This window comes from Protopterus annectens, chromosome 2.part2 (assembly GCF_019279795.1).
Source record: "Protopterus annectens isolate FY-2018-M chromosome 2.part2, PAN1.0, whole genome shotgun sequence".
NCBI classification, from domain to species: domain Eukaryota; kingdom Metazoa; phylum Chordata; order Ceratodontiformes; family Protopteridae; genus Protopterus; species Protopterus annectens.
In genome coordinates, this window is record NC_056730.1 from 937170756 (window position 1) to 937188847 (window position 18092).

At 38.6% G+C, this 18092-nt stretch overlaps 2 protein-coding genes across 2 annotated transcripts in view; one reads left to right on the forward strand and one right to left on the reverse strand.

The window, feature by feature from the left end:
• The window catches only part of TMEM167A (transmembrane protein 167A), a 362271-nt gene extending 355100 nt beyond the window's left edge, over positions 1–7171 (reverse strand). The window contains exon 1 of the mRNA XM_044064258.1: positions 7103–7171. Within this exon, the coding sequence (XP_043920193.1) occupies positions 7103–7105 (3 nt within the window). The 5' untranslated portion in view covers positions 7106–7171. The remainder of the gene's footprint in view (positions 1–7102) is intronic.
• A 103-nt stretch (positions 7172–7274) lies between these two features.
• The window catches only part of XRCC4 (X-ray repair cross complementing 4), a 3243137-nt gene continuing 3232319 nt past the window's right edge, over positions 7275–18092 (forward strand). Inside the window, exon 1 of the mRNA XM_044064256.1 lies at positions 7275–7380. The gene's annotated coding sequence lies outside the window, so the exon portion shown is untranslated. The remainder of the gene's footprint in view (positions 7381–18092) is intronic.

Here is an 18092-nt window from a genome sequence, read left to right on the forward strand (position 1 = left end):
GGTTTTCGCCCCACCACAGCACTACAACTGCGCTCCTCAGTTTTACTAACACAATGACTGAACACAGAAATCAGAATAAATATGTCTCATCCATCTTTCTAGATCTCTCAAAGGCATTCAACACAGTTTCACACAAAAAACTGCTGTCAGAACTGGCCACATTACATCTCAGTCATTCTTCCCTAGCTTGGTTCCACAGCAATCTAACCAAACACCAGCAGGCTGTAACAGGAGCCATCATCTTTGCTCCCTGTTACCATCTTCACAAATCAACTCCGTAAAATCCACATCTCTCGCCTCTGTCATCCAATATGCAGATGACTCTACCCCGATATGCTCCACAACAATCCTTCCTAGGAGTAGAATCCTGGCTAACTAACACTAACCTCATACTGAACCCAAACAAGACCAAACTCATTCTCCCCACCAAACACCCAATCCCTCAGCCACTTTTCAAATCCACTTCCTCCAACAACACAATCAAACACCAGCTCACATACCAAATTAATAGATGTCACAATTGATTAAAATTCGACCTACACCTCTCTCAAACCATTAAAAAAACACATCAAAACACCCATCAAACTAGGCTCTCTTTACCGAATTAATCCTTTCCTAACTAGCCATTCTAGACTAATCACCACCAGGACTCATCTCTTATCTACTGTTCGCTATGCTTCTCCCATCTTTACAAACCTTAACAAAACTGACCTTATCAAACTTGAATCAGCCTACAATAAAATAGCCAAGTTCGCCACTAGCTCCCCATATAGGTCGCACCACTGCTCTGCCCTACAACAAATAAACTGGCTAGGAATTCCCACAACAACTAACCTATACCCAACTTGTCTTTGCTCACCAACTAATATACCAGCCAAACAAAACCCCAGCCCTACAACAATTACTCCAACCATATGCCAACACTCGGCAACTTCGATCCTCACACAAAATATTCCTCCAAGTATCCAAAAGCAACAACAAAGCCGGGTACGCCCTCTACTCCCACCACATTTCTAAACTTTGGAACTTAATCCCTCAACAAATCCTAAATGCTACCAACCTACACCAATTCAAAACTTTGCTCAAAAACCACCTCACTAACAATTGGCTTTGCTCCTACACCAAGCCAGGCTAATACCACATAAGCCCACATCAAATTTCATCCCCCTAAATTTTACAGCCTCCAAATATACCAGACTCCCACTTGTTAACACCACCTATCAGCTACCTACAATAAGAGTATAATTTGATAATTTCTTTTCTTTTGTAAGGATATCCATATGTAGACGTATTAAAAGTATACTCCAATGATCAACTAAAGATGGACCCCTGCCCTAAAAATAATAAATATATGGATTCACGTTATATCCTCAAAATACTGAAATATCTAAATTCAGTATTTCGAGGCTATAAAGTCGAAACCTGAAAACAACAAAAACTCAGAAGTGCGAAATTCAAAATCTCGCACACTGGAGACTTTGAATTAGCGCTTCTGCTCCACACACACAAACACCTTCCTCCCCACACACAAGCTCTCTACTACATAAAAGCAGGGGGGCTGCGCCCCCCCGCTTAAATCTTCTAACTCCGAGGTCGCACTACATACAAACACACACAAAACACCACCACACAAGTTAGTCTCTTCTCACACACACACACACACACACACACACACACACACACACATCAAAGCAACAAAACACACTAACACACACCACAGCCCCTACCCAAAACACTTAAACACTTGCCTGAATCCACAACCAAAGCAAAACATTGGAAGTGATAATTCAAAATCTCTGGTTTGCGAGGTTTTGAATTTTTCACTTCTGAGGTTTAGTTGTTTTCAGGATTCTACTTTATGGGCTCGAAATACTGAATTTCGATATTTCAGTATTTCGAGCTTCTAAAGTGAATCCATATATAGATATATATGACTTTATATTGTAATAACTTTCTCCTTTTCACTAAAGTGCCTATTGTATATTGTCGCTAGATATTTCTATGTAAAACAGACAATGAACCTGTTAATTGTGTTGTTGTTTTATTAGAGCTTTTTCTCCCCGGGCCTCTGCTGAAAATGAGCTCATACCCAGAAGGACTATCCCGGTCAACAAATGTAAAATAAATAAAATGCATTTGAAATGTAAAAGGCAACAAAGATGCCAGAGAAGCAGGGAGCAATTATTTTTTTTTTTGGTAATACTACAGTTAGGTACACCTGACCACAAGCAGAGTCTTATTTAGTTTGTAAAGAATTCTGTCACCTGACCATCAAACTCCCAAATCCAGCGGATCTGACCCCGCCCCCTCCCCACAAATGTCTGAGTACACCAGCAGAGGGAGGAAACAGCCGTGAATTACTGCCACCATCCAAAAAAAGTTACCTGATTTTTTTGAATACACATCCTTCTTATACCATTTAATTTCACTGATGAGAAGATGTGAAATTGTAAGGCAATGCACGTGCATGCAATATTTCCGCACAACCATGATACACAGCTGGAGTACTATGCAGTCTCCTTGGTAATACTCACACTCCAGAGGTGCAAATGCAGGAGCCAGTTATGGGCTTCTCCCAGATGGTATTCCAATAACTGTTCACTGTCAACTCTCCATTCACCCAAGACAGACAAAGTGACCATTAGCTGCTTACTCCCAACTCTCCTCAACCAGCTATCCCAGCACCCAGGCTGTTAGGTAAACTATGGTTATATGGGTCACAGTCAGCAACAAAATCTCGATGTTCTGCAACCAGACACCGAATTTAGTCATTTTCCTACTTACTGGCTTTGTAAGATGCCAATCTATTTTAATTCTGGCTGTGAATAGAGTGGTACTGGCTAGCTGAGTTTTCTCTGCAAGTTAGAAAGAATGTACTCACAGAAAAAAAAAAAGGTTCAACAATCAAGCTACAGGAATTTCACTTACCAAAGCACAATACAGCAAATACTGTATTTTTTTATTGCCCATACCCACATTATGCATGGGTAAAGCCCTTATCATGTAGGCCTAACAAGTAATTATTGCAATAATAGAAGTATTGCACTTCTTTAGCTTTCCAATTTGTTTTCAATTTTTGAGAAAAAATGTGTTTTTCAGGAAAAAAAAAGAAAAGGTGCAATAAAAATGATTTTTCCAGTTGAGTTGAAGAAAAATAAGAGTTCCATTCACTATACGAAATTTAAATACCATACACTTTGTTTTAATTCATTATAGGTTTTCAAATAATAGTTTATTACAGGTGCATTTCAATGTAATTTCTTTAACAGATTAGGAGAGTACCCGATACAGAGCATTCTACACCTTTACCCTAAGACCTGGGGACAAAGATGAAAATAAAGAGCAAAGTCTTCCAAAAATTGTCAAATTTATACTACATGTACATTTTGAAGAGTATGTGTAACTAGATTATCTACCTTGGTTTAGCAATTATAGAACACAGGATTTTAATCACAAAAGCACAATTGTCAGGAGCAGAAATACATTTTTAGTAAGTGAGCAGCCATATTTGCACAACTTAAGTGCTGTAACATTTGATTACTGCAGATCATGCTGGAAATATCTATAAATCATATGACAGCAAATTTACTCATTTATTTTAACATTCTGGAAGGCAATAATGACCCCTTTACTACTTTCCCCAAACACTATACAAATATAAATGTTTTGTTTACTTACAAAAGACAACTACAAAAAATATATACCAATTTCAAAATGAAACCCAGATAAAGACAATGCAAGCTACTAATAAACAAAGCAAAAATAAATACCAGAAAAGTAATTTTGACCCATGGTCCCAGACAGTACTGTCACCATTAAACACACACACACATACACATCAATTGATCTAGAATTAGTAATGCAAGTTTAAATAAGTATGGCTTCATCTGAAGCTCTATATTATAGGGAATGAGATTAGGTGGAAAATATCAGACTTTATTTACTAAGCATAGGGTGACATACAAGAGTGGAGGAAGATGCACACAGGTAGATTATATCTTATGTAGGAGGGCCAGTTTGAAGGAGATTGGAGACTGTAAAGTGGTGACTGGGGAAAGTGTAGTTAGGCAACATAGGATGGTGGTTTGTAGGATGACGTTGGTGAAGAGGAGGAGGAGTGTGAGGGCAGCACCAAGGATCAAATGGTGGAAATTGAAAAAGGGTAATTGTGAGGTGAAGTTCAGGGATGAGTTAAGACAGGCACTGGGCGGCAATGAAGAGTTACCAAATAGATGGGTAACTACAGCAGATCTAGAAAGGGAGACGGCTAGAAAGGTGCTTGGTATGACATCTGGACAGAGGAAGGACGACAAGGAGACATGGTGGTGGAATGAGGAAGTACAGGAGAGTACACAGGGAAAGGTTGGCAAAGAAGAAGTGGGATTGTCAGAGAGATGAAGAAAGTCGACAGGAGTATAAGGAGATGAGATGCATAGCAAAGAGAATGGTGGTGAAGGCTAAGGATAAGGCATATGAAGAGGTGTATGAAAGGTTGGACACTAAGGAGGGAGAAAAAGACCTGTACCGATTGCCTAGACAGAGGGACCGAGATGGGAAAGATGTGCAGCAGGTGATGGTGATAAAGGATAATGAGGGAAACATACTCACAAGCAAGGAGAGTGTGTTGAGGAGATGGCAAAAGTACTTTGAGAAGTTGATGAATAAAGAGAATGAGAGGGAGAGAAGGTTGGATGATGTGGGGATAGTGAATCATGAAGTACAATGGATTAGCAAGGAGGAAGTAAGGTTAGCTATGAAGAGGATGAAGAATGTAAAGGCTGTTGGTCCAGATGACATACCTGTGGAAGCATGGAGGTGTTTAAGTGAAATGGCAGTAGAGTTTTTAACCAGATTGTTTAATGAAATCTTGGAAAATGAGAGAATACCTGATGAATGGAGAAGTAGTGTTTTCGTACTGATTTTTAAGAATAAGGATGATGTACAGAGCTGTAGTAACTACAGAGGGATTAAATTGATCAGTCACAGCATGAAGTTATGGGAAAGAGTAGTGGAAGCTAGGTTAAGAAGGGACGTGATGATTAGTGATCAGCAGTATGGTTTCATGCCGGGAAAGAGCAGATGCGATGTTTGCTCCGAGTGTGTTGATGGAAAAGTACAGAGAAGGTCAGAAGGAGTTGCATTGTGTTTTTGTAGACTTAGAGAAAGCATATGACAGGGTGCCTAGAGAGGAGCTATTGTATGAGGAAGTCAGGAGTGTCAGAGAAGTATGTAAGACTGGTACAGGATATGTACAAGGGTAGTGTGACAGCGATGAGGTCTGCGGTTGGAGTGACGGATGCGTTTAAGGTGGAGGTGGGACTACATCAAGGATCAGCTCGGAGCCCTTTCTTATTTGCAATGGTGATGGACAGGTTGACAGACGAGATCAGACAGGAGTTCCCGTGGACTATGATGTTTGCAGATGACATTGTGATCTGTAGTGAGAGTAGGGAACAGGTGGAGACGACCCTGGAGAGATGGAGATATGCTCTAGAGAGAAGAGAAATAAAGATCAGGAGGACTAAAACAGAATATATGTGTGTGAATGAGAGGGAGGATAGAGGAATGGTGAGGATGCAAGGAGTAGAGGTGGCGAAGGTGGATGAGTTTAAATACTTGGGATCAATAGTTCAGAGTAATGGTGAGTGTGGAAGTGAGGTGAAGAAGAGAGTACAGGCAGGATGGAGAAGTGTCAGGAGTGATTTGTGACAGACGAGTACCAGTAAGAGTGAAAGGGAAGGTCTACAAGAGGGTAGTGAGACCAGCTATGTTATATGGGTTGGAGACAGTGGCACTGACAAAAAGGCAGGAGTTTGATCTGGATGTGGCAGAGTTAAAGATGTTAAGATTTGGACTGGGTGTGACGAGGGTGGATAGGATTAGGAATAAAGTACATCAGAGGGCCAGCCCAGGTTGGAAGGTTTGGAGACAAAGCCAGAGAGGCAAGATTACGTTGGTATGGACATGTGCTGAGGAGGGATGCTGAGTATATTGGGAAAAAGATGCTAAGGATGAAGCTACCAGGTAACAGGAAAAGAGGAAGGCTTAAGATAAGGTTTATGGATGTGGTGAGAGAGGACATGCAGGTGGTTGGTGTGACAGAGCAAGTTGCAGAGGACAAGAAGAAATGGAAACAGATGGTCCGCTGTGGCAAGAAGATGATGATTTACTTCACATTTTGAAAAACAGTTAAAAACATACCCTAGTCATGTTGCAAACTATGCAAGAAGAAAAAAACGTGGCAATGTCCAGAATTTTGTACTGCAGTTAATGTTTACATACTGCTAGACTGTGAAGGGCACAAATGAAGATGACCATGTGCATACACTTGCTTTTAAACTTAAAGGTATTGCTGAATGAAATATGATGCCTAAATGACATTCTTGCTCCGTGGACTGTTAAAATTTGTTGCACTTGAGTATCGATTACTAACTCATACTGCTAAATATCATACTCGTCTCTAGCATTTAAATTTCAGTCAGACCCTTGCAACACCTTCAAGGGGAAATATCAATACACATATTAATAAAAAAATAATAATAAAGAAACAGAACTGGACACCAAGTGAAACGAACAAGGAAAGCACCATTAAAATGCTTAGTTGCTTAAAATTAATTAATGTAGAAAAATATCACCATACTTAGCAACTGCAAGAAACCTGACATTCAAAATTACGTCTCACGTCATATGATTAAACATTTTGGATCACTAACCCCACACACAGTCCTTTACTCCACATGTTCCAGTCACTTTCAATACCACTTATTCCGTTTTGTAATGAATGGTACCAGTTATAACTAAGAAAACCGCATATGGAAGTGTTTAACTCACTTAGCCAACACTTATAAAATCTACCATTTTGAAATAATTGCATGAACTACAAGATCAAGAAAATATTGATATTTCTTTGAAGAGTTATACCACTACGAAAGCTTAATAATGACAAAAAAAATCATGAACTGGCTTTTCAGAAAAGTTCAAGCGATAAGACTCTCCACGCCTCATTTACGATAAACACATGGAAGCAATCATAGCGGGACAGCAACATGAACATCAATAAAAATATAAACAGACCAAAATTATTAAACAGACAATCACATACCATTCTGTTAAAGTCTCACAGCCACATCACACTTTTGCTATCGTTCCGGAAATTACGTACACACAACCCTTTGGCTAATAGTAAGGAACGACCAACACAAAACGAAACTCAACTGAATTGTGTATTTCTGATTGGATAATGTAAATCAGTACCAAAAACACATGTGTCCGGAAGTTTTAGAGAGGTGGTGCCAATGGTCGTTGAAAGTACTGATTGGATATTATACGTGTGGCGGTGTGGGTACTATTTGTATTACCGGAAGGGAATCAGTGGCTGAGGTAGGGGGAGTGATGTTTGACGTTGTGAAAAATACTGTTGTTAAGTAAAAGAGTTGCAAAAGAAATGCATAGTTAAGCAATCGTGTCATGTTTTATTCTAATGGTATAAACCTTCTAATGGTATAAACCAGTCTTTCCTTTTTATGCTTTTTTAGAAAATGTTACAGGAAACAACTTGCTATAACATTTTGGAAATTAAATAGTAAACAACGTTCCTTTTGAAAGAGCAAAGCTTGCTAACATTCTTTGTCGTGAGCATTTATTTTAAATTCTATTCAAATAAAATATGGATACCAGATATTGTATGTTTGGGGTGGGATTAAACCTGCTTCTGGTCGTACAATTTTATAATAACCGCGTGTTCTATTTTCTTATCAAAGTTAAATATGGAGCCGACAGTTTTAGTTTCTCTAGTGGAAATAAACAACGGCTGCAGAAACCTGTTTTGAGGCTATGCCGTTTTGACGCTGCCAATTAGTACCACATATAAACGACAGTTTGTGAGATTGGGGGCAGCCACGTGCATGTTTGAAATCTTGCTTCAACATCTGATCATTAAAAAACATGGCACTGACCTTCAAAACATCATGGTAGAGGCTTTTAAACGGGAGTAGTTTATTTTCCAGGATAGATAGTTTAGTATCACACCTCATATATTAACACTTTAATGCTCACATCATGTTATTAAGGCTTGAGACTCTATATTTATGTCCATCAGTTTAGTAACCTTCCTCCAGACCTTTAAAACCACACTGAAATACTTCCTAACCAAAACTCTTAGTCTGTTATTGCTCAGCTTCAGGAAAAATATATAGCTAGATATGAACAAGTACCTATTCATACTGGTGATAATGGATTTATGCCTAAGTTGCGGACATGAATACAATACTCTCTCTGTTTGTTACAGAGTATGAAGGCCCGTCTTCTATATGTGTGAAGATTGTTTTACTTTTATTTTTTAATTCACTTAACATAACATGTTTTACATCACTATGCATTGACTCTACTCATCAGCGATTTACTAGAAAATCCCATAATTTTGGATGGGGCAAAAGTAAGATGCGCTTGTTGCACCAGATCCTTTAATTTTATTAATTTTATTTAACTGTACTGCCAGTGTTTTTTTATTACGTATTTATTTTGTGCTGCTGGAGCAGAATAGTTATTGAATTTTCTTAATCTGTTAGTAGATGAGTGAGATTTTTTGACTTTTGGACCATGGTAGCATGATATCCCTCATTAAGGGTTAAATGCTTTAGAGGTTATACATATTCACTGAGATAAGAGCTCACCCAGCTTGCTTTTCAAATTGAATATGGAAGACGGCTCTTCCTTTGGCCACCGTACCTCATCTTACCCACAATATGATTGTTGGTTGTTGAGGTTACCACTTTTGGGCATTGAGATGAACAATTACTGTCAATATTTCCAGTTCAAATCTTTTCATTTTTTGTGATTTTTAATTATTGTATTTTTGTGAATGCATAAATGTACTTTTTTTATTATTTTTTTTTTTGTGAATATTTTCACCCAGGCTGTGCCTCAAATGGTCCTTTGTGGTCATTGTACTACTCCAGTAAACAAATTTAAATAAAATGAGGATATGAAAACACAGTAATAGATGATGATGGCAAAATCTGAGACCAGCTGTTGCCAGCCAGTAGTTCCCCTAAGTATCTTTAGGATTCAGTCCCTTTGAAGTCCTCCATAGAAGACACCTTAGAATTACTGAATATTGCTAAGGAAATACAGGAAGAGAAGGCAACTCTATTTAAGATTATTATTATTATTAAGATACTGGAACATTATACCTCCCTCCAGAGCAGATTAAAATAGTGACAATAGTTCACATGAGAAGGCACAAACTGATGCACAGTGTATAATATAAACTGCAGAAGAAGACTTGGTACTAGTTTAGACCTTCAACTGAAAATTTAGCTAAATGACAGGGACCTTCTGAGGTTGTAGCAAGAATGTTAAGCAAGCAGGTAAAATATATATCCTGCACAAATAAATCTTATAAATGTTCTAAAGCTGTGTAAAAAGATGGAGACAGCACTAGTCAGTCTGGCAACAGAGACTAGAGACCCCAGAAAGGAAAAGGGCAGCTGTCCATAACTGAAGTTTTTATATGGAAAACTACTCTTTTTAATTTGCTGTGACTTTTGCAAGATCAGTATCTGAGTTGCATTTTCTCTTGGCAGGTAAAGTATTTTGGGGTAGCATATCTATTGGATCAAATCCCCCACTCACACCCAAAGTTTTCAGATTTTTATTCAAGCCATCAATCGCACAGTGTTGTTCATTATATTGATCCCTGGTGCAGCCAAGACTATAACAGCTGGCCAGCTCCCAAAGCTTCAGGGCATCTTCCACATGCTCAAACTGTCAGGCAGCTTGGGCTGAGTTGACTAAAAGAAAAGTATGGGTGCCAAACCCTTCAGAACTTTACTGCTGCGGAAGAGTATGCCCTTCTGTGGCTATTGGAATTATGGTTGGCTTGTGCTGTTCTTTGCTGGTCAGATAAGTTCCCTTTAGGGGAAAACCTATGTTTGTGTTTTATCACTTTCCTCTTCAGGAAAGTTATTTTAAAGCTTGGAGTTTTGTGCTATCACTGACTCACAAGACTATTGTACATTTAAATGGGATCGTTCTTTTTTCCCCTTAGTTTTAAAAGTTGTGTAAAGTAAATGAAAAGTTTTTTTTCTCTGAAGAAATTGTTTATTTTACATTTTTGTGGCTAGGAATGTTTTTGAAACAGTTTTTCTTTTGTTTTTCAGAGAAAAAGTGAGTTTTAAAGACTTGTAGTTTTGCTGCTTGTCTTCCCTGACTAAAGAGGTACCATTTTTGGCTTGACTTTGTATCAAACTATTGGCCCCATAGTCAGTCCTTCTTTCAGAAAAAGTTAAGCAAACAGTGTGTGTCTCATCACTGTAGGGTAGCAATTTTGCCTCAGCTGCAGGTGAGTGACTGCTGTGGCCATTTGGTGTAACACCTACGGCCCCTATAGGCTGGGGATTAGCCACGTACTCTGCAGCTGTTGGAATCCCCTCAGTGGACAAGAAAAAGCCACTTTTGTCAGTCCTGGGAGAAGAAACATAGAAGGCTTCTCTGCTGTGTCAGAATTCTGTGGCTATACCTGGAGAAGTTGCTGCCATCATTAGTAACATGCTTGGCCCCATTTTCCTGTCAAAAGGAAACAGAAAACTAAGCGTATGAATTTATTTGTGTCTTTCGGCTTTTCCTGGTTAGGGGTCGCCACAGCAGAACTTCGGTCCGCTAATGATTGGCAGTTGATTTTTACATACCGGCTTGCCAGGCCTGACGCACAACCTTGAACGAAGGTAAGCCCATTCACGCACGTCTCCATGCAGAAGGCGCTCTGGCTGAGAATCGAACCGGACAGCGTCTTACTGTGAGGCGACAATGCTACCACAGCACCACCACCGCATGCATATGAATACTCCTCATATTTCTTTAGGTTGGAATAGTTTACTGATTGTAGCTCGGAGTTTAATTCAGGCTTTTGATCCTTCTTGTAAAGTAGTTTCTGATAAAAGAAAGAGGGATCCCTCTTTTCTTGAATTGATTCAAGATTCTGAATCTGCACAAGAAAATGAAAGGACAGATACAGGGTGTTCTCTTGAGATTTCTAATTCAGACTCAAGAAGAGAGATCAGTTTCTAATTCTCCCTGTGGGGGTTCTTTTTCTCTGAGACTATTGCAAGAATGTGCCAGTGTTTTCAGTGGGAGAACACTGAGGTTTATCAGTCCCTCAGAAAATTCTATGAATTATTACAGAAGGATTTTCCAGAATCTACACCCCTTCCTCCTTTTCTGTCTGCTTTAGAGGATGCATGCATGTGTTACTGCCTGCAATTTTCCTGATAGTCAGCTAGCACCGCCCCAACAGGCAGATAAGATATATAAAGTTCTCAGTCTGTTTTAAGTTTTTATACACTATTTCCAAACCTCACCCAATAGCTGTAGCTTTAGTAGATCCTACTGGTGCGAAACACTTAAAAAGTGCACACTTCTACAACTTTGATTTTCAGAATTTTGAATTATCACATTCATGTTAAATTTGTTTTGACTAATTGTGACAGTATGAAGAATGTTTTATCTACAGTTTCTTCTTGTGAGGAAAAATCTGCCTTTAGGTTCTTTTATTGTACAGGTTACACTAACTCGTTGTTTACAGTGTGTGTATGACTCTGATACTTCTTCCAGAGCTATGGCCACTGGTACTGTTTTGAGTAGGTTTGCGTGGCTGCATTCTCAGAATCTTCAAGATTACATTAAACATGATATTTTAAATTTCCCTTTGGAGAGGCATTTTGTTTTTGAGCCCTCTGCTGCAGAGAGGATAAAAAATGTGATGGATAAAAATGTGATGGAAAGTGTAAGCTAATCCAGGGAATCTCTTGGGTTTTTTTAGACCTCCTTTTCCAAATTTTCTAAAGGATTCTCTAACCAATTTTGGCAAAAAGAAGAAAATACAGTCTCAACAAAATACAAGTAAGCAGATGTTTAAGAAAGAAATGGCAATAAGGTTCCAAAAAAGAAATCTTGAGCTTCCCCAAACCAAGGACAGTCCAACACTCTAAATGACTATTCAAGAGGGTTTGTGACCCCCCCCCCCTCCCACCCTGGCCCCTTTTTTCTGTACAGCCTGTTATCTTTTATTCCTCTTTCAAATTTCCTGAGCTATATCTAGATTTATTTTGGTCACTGCAAAGAATACCTAAAGATTTTAGGTCTCAGGCTTCTATGATTCTAATGATACTCTAGCAAGACTCTACATGAGAAAAATACAACAGTATCTGAAATCTGTTTAGTCCCAGCACCCTTTGTCTTTTCAAATCCCAGTAATGAGGTTTGGCAGAAGAGAAATCATGTAGTGAAGATGACAGATATCCTTAAATCCAGGTCTCCCCTTCTCCCTCCCTGTTCCAAAGCAGTCAGTCACAGCATACTCTTTGGACTTTGTTTGGGGAACAGTTTCAGAAGGGATAAAAGTGTACAGACACAAGTACAGTTCATAGTTCATAAATATCAAATAAATTCTTGCTGTGATCAAGGCACTCACCTCTCTGAACCATTGATCCCTGTGACCTCTTCAACTTGTTACAGACAAGATCATAATCATGTGGTGCATCAATAAGCTGCGGAGGACCAGGTCATAACCTCTTTGCACATTAGCAGTGTAAGCTTGGGATATAGCTTCATAACACTGTATTACTCTACAGATATCGTACATTCTGTCAGCAAAACTGTGGGGCAGACTAGTTGAAGAGGACTGGGGCAGACCCTTAAGAACAGATCGGGGAGTCTCCCAGGATTTGATCTTTCTGTGGGAAGTTCCTCAAGAAGACCTCTCTCTTTTTGGAGAGGAGGCAGTCATTTGGCAGGATTCTGCTCCAGGACTCCATGAAAGAAAGCCTGGAAGACAGATGCATACAGAAACATTCCTGTGCAAGGAAAGGAAGAGGGCTTTTCCACCCTTTCCACTGATATCCAGGGTATTTCTGAAGATTTAGAAGGAATTCTTCAACATCATTGTAGTGACTCCCTTCTGGCCAAGTCAACCATGGTTCTCTCTTCTTTTGGAATTGGCTTGAGGCTATTACTGCAAGCTTCTTCACTGACTGGATCTATTCACACAAGAAACAGGGGTGTTTGAAATACCCAGACATCAATCAACTTCAGTTGACTGTCTGGAAGATAGGATCTTAATTCCTGTTAGGTATCTGTTTCCTGAGGACGTGCAGCAAAAACTATGAGACAAGAAAGCCTGCTAGTATAAAGTCATATATTAGCAAATAGAGAAGGTTTCCTAGTTGGTGTCAATATCATAAGCAGCACCAATTCGGGTTATGTTCTCTGGTTTTACAATATTTGTGAGGGTCACTGTCCTGTGGCCTTTCTTATTCCTCTATCAAGGTTCATTTATTTGCCATTTCTGCATGTGTGTCCATAGATCCTCCTCTTTCAATGCAGTCTCATGTCAAAATGTTTTGAAAGGGGTTTTGCACAAGAGGCCTCCATGTAAACCAGTGGTCCCTCCTTGAGGTCTTAATTTTGTGTTAGAGAAGCTAATGTGCTCTATTTGATCTAGCTAGCCTGGTTGACTTGAGATTCTTTTAGAAACGGGATATATATTGGGTTAGGTATCTGTCGCACCATTTGGTCTTATTGATGTGATAGCGTAGGTATAAGTCTCTAGAATGAGTGTTTGTTTTACCACTTGTTCTAATCAGGTGAAAGAGTTCAATGAGTGCTTAGTCATTCGTATCTGATCTTCATAAAGTTAGACTTGTTTAATGGTAGAAAATAATTTAACAAAGACCACAGACAATTCCTCATCATTAAATCTATGGGCTGTAGCATACAAACACATTTTGTTCAAAAAGATAAGAATGTACACCTATTCTGAGCATTTGCTATGATTTTACAGGACAGTACTATATATTTTTCTTTAAACCAGGAGATCAAGAGATATGCCTAACTGCTTTATTTGAAACTGCAAGCTTGTTCACGTAGTCTTCACTGTTGGAATCTAAACCATTTTGCCTTATTCTGTTCAAGACCTTCCATGGACAAATTGCAATAAGGGATTTTTTTTAGCTATCTTCACAGTGAACTTGTGTGTGTAGTGGCCATTCAAGTAAGTCCTTGTCCTGCCCTGACTCCACACTGTATGTATTCCATTAACTTTACATCTGTCAACTATATGCATTCTAATAATGTCTTACTTAAATTTTTAGTCTTGATAAGCATTAAAATCTTTATAGCTGTATCTTCTTTGATCTTGGTCACTCAGTTTTCTTCAAATGCTGGCTGTTAGTGTAGACTATTTAAAGTGAAGTTTGGTGTCCTTTGTCAGCCTGAAAGTTTATCAGTTCACCAAACAGTTATACTGCTTTTAAACCAGATCTTGCTTATTGTTACTAACTACCTACTGTTTGAAGTATAGGGGCTAGTAATCACTGCTCTTTCTTGTTGCTGGTTAATATGTGGGATTCAGATTGCTACTTTTTTCATCTGTTGTACAAACTGAGAATTGTTTTTCATTGTATAATATTTATTAGGTTGCAGACATTTATTAAAAAGGCACCAGTTTAGTTTGCAGGGAATGTACCCTAGAACTACACTGAGATAGGAGACTCATTTATCCACTGCATTGAAGGGCAAGTAGCTGCTCCTCTCCAGACGCATTATGTAAATATGAAAGTACAATCAGTATTGCTTCGTATGGTCCGTTCTACCTTGGTTATTTATATGTAAAGTTGCAGTAGTAGTAGTGTTGCTACCTGTTACACATAAGCCAGGTATAGCCTTAGAACTTCAGATGGAATCTGGCTTAACTCTACCTTCCTGACACTTGCTCACTTTAAAGCTACTTGATTTTTGTAGGAGTGACACTGTAATGTTATTCCCTTTTTCTGGCTCTTATAATTCTTTACACTGGGTGGCTGCGGTGGTGCAGCGGTTAGTGTTGCTGCCTCACAGCAAGAGGTTCTCTGGTTCGATCCTCAGCTGGGGTGCCTTCTGTGCGGAGTCTGCATGTCCTCCCTGTGGTCGCGTGGGTTTCCACCGGGTGCTCCGGTTTCCTCCCACATCCCAAAGATATGCTTTAGGTGGATTGGATACACTAAATTGGCCCTAGGCATGAGTGTGTGTCTGTGTGCCTTTCGTGGAAGGGTGGGCGCCGGGCTGGCAACTTTACACTCTAAAACTCCACTACCAATCATGAGCGGATATGTGATCCATTGTGGTGCCCCCTAACCTGGAAAAGCCGAAAGAAGAAGAAGAATTCTTTACACTAAATGTTCTGCAGTGGTTGTCCATAATTATTTAATCCATAAGTACTTACTAAGCAGTTAACCTGTGAGGCTGTTAAGAAGCAACCTTACATTTCCATGGTAGTTTTATCACTTGTATTTTATCTATTTATTATCTTTATTGACTGATTTAGTCCGACTGCTGTGGTAGCCTCTTTTCAGTGGAGGCCCAGAGAGAAAAGCTCCTTTTACAAAATAGGCAGTTTTATACATTAGAGAAAACTGTAAACTTAAAATTACTATATGGACATACAATAATTGAAAATGAGCTGTACTAAAGAGAGACTACAATTTAGTTATTGCATATTAATACATGACAAATTGGCATACATGGTATGGTTTAAGATGTCAAATTATGGGTAGGATAAATAAGAGAGAATAGATGTGGGAGATATGAGTAGAAAGCAGAGAGTAGGTGATGAGATGTGAGTAATGTGCATATTTGTTAGATGATAAAGAGAAAAAGAAAGTTGTGTTGAAGTGGAGGTAGACACAGAAGGTAAGAAGTATGAGATAGAATTTTGCTGAAGGGAATAACTTGTCAGGTGCTAAGTAGAGATGAAAGTGGCAGTATGGGCAAAGAGATAGAAGACAGTGTACATTGAGAATTTGCCTTGTTGAGGTATATACGGATAATATAGGTGAGTAAGGGACAAGGTAGTGTAGTTTGTGGAGGTGCAAAAGTGTTTTTAGCAAGTTATTGAATCTGGATAGATTGGTTTGTTGTCTAACAGTGACAGGGATAGAATTTTGGAGATATGATTTGAATAAGAGGACATTGTGGGTTTTAGTTGTGGATAATAGGAATTTGTCTGTGAAGTACAGTAATCCTGTAGAGGTTTAAGGTTCCACAAAGGCTTGGAGTGCAGTACAATTTTGAGGTTTGCAGATGATTATATGAACAGTCTCTAATTGTGTGATAGAGATATTGTGTGGAAGTTGTAGCCAGCCTAACTCTTTTAATGCTAGATAGTGGTGGGATTTAGCAGATTGGTTAGTGAGAAATTTAGCTATCTTGTTATAGAATTGTTTTTTGTAGTGATTGCTGAATGTTGGTGTGGATGGGGGGGCAGTGTATATCGGTGAAAAAAGATGTACAGATGTATGGAGGCTTTTTTTTTTTTTGGCAGTGCCAGTTAAAAAGTGTTTGCTGTGATCTAGTTGTTATGTGGTTTTCTTGATAGCTTGTTTGGTTTGAATATTTAACTTTAGGTGGTTGTCTATAATAATACAGAGTAGCTTTGTGTTGGACAAATAACCCAGAGTTGAACAGAACAAGGAAATATTGAGAGATTTCCTTTTTGCCTCTGTCCATGAAGGACATGGGTTTTTAACCAGGGGTGAATTTGCAGTTTCCCATTCATTTATCCAAATTATGTTTGAATAGAGTAAGAAGTACTTCACTTTATGTGTAGTGAAAGACCGTTCCATGAAAGAGGTATTATCTGTGATATAAACTCATCCCTCCAAAATGTTCTATTTATAATGCAAAAGAGATTGGGATTCCTTGAGCAGGAGTTCACACTACCATTGGACTTGCAAATGTATAATAGGCCTGATAAGATAAGGTCTGTGTCTCTATATGTGAGGTACAGGTCACTGCTAGTAGCCTCTCTGATACAGAGTAGAGGGATAAGGCTTTGGTGCAGTCTGCATAGTTTTTGTGATTTTTAGGTTCTTTTACTTAGTGGTAAAGCTTTGTGGTTGATCAGTTGTGACTAATGTTTGGACAGAGATGTGATGAATAGGTCATTATATTCAATGACTGGTCTAATAAGAGTGGAATACAGAAGAATGATTACACTCCTGGACCTGGCCTGGATGCCATACCTTTAGGTATAAGCTGTGCTTTGAAAGAGAACTTCCTGGGGGGGGGGGGTTAAGCTAGTGAGCAGTTAACAGCACTGTTTTTGAGCTGTGCTTCATTTTTAACTTCTTTGACAGGATTTTTACTATAAAACTCACTGTTTCCAAACTTGATGGATTTATAGTTGAACATCTGCTGAAAGATTTACTACAAAACTAACAAATTTAATAGTCTTTTAATTGCTTTTTTATGTCCAAAAAAAAAAAACTAATTGTCTCAGAATGAGCCACTCTTAAGCCCAGTGTACAGGACAGTACAATGAAAAAAGACATACAGGCTATACTAAGTAGCATAAATGAGTTGTCTGTAAGGATAGATAAATTAGAAAGCAAAATCGACAATTTTAAAGAGCAATGTAAAAAAAAAAAGCAAGTTGCAGTGCTGAGTGAATCATTTAAACAACAGTCATCACAAATCTCAAGTATAGAAGAGGCAATGTCTGGTTTTGATGGAAGATTGCATGAAAATGAGTATAACTGAATTTCTGAAGCAAAACAACTTATTCCAGGGGAAAAATAGAGGACTTGGAGAACAGATATAGAAGGAATAACATTAAGATTTACAGAATTCTTGAAAAAGAAGTGGGAGACTGTAGGATTCAATTCTTCAATTCCAGGCTGCCTAAAACTTTGAAACTGCCTGAGGCTTTTTCTTTTGGCATGGAAAGGGTACATGGATCACTCTCCAACTCATCTTTTATGGTCAGTGATTTGTAAGATTTTTCTCAAGTCAAGATAAGGATTTAGTCTTAAAAGCTGCATAGACTAATTATCCAGTTAAGATTTTACCATAACTATTCAACATTAGTGATGTCAGAGAAAATCATGTGTGCTACTTGTTAAAAAGCTTAAAGAAAAACAACATTAAAGCACAACTCTTGTTTCCAGCAAAATAAGTTTTCACCTTCTAGAAGGAAAGAAGATTTTTAACACCTTGGAGGATGCACTGGACTTTATACAGAAAAATAAAATTCTAGAAAAACGGAAGAAATAGACTGGAAT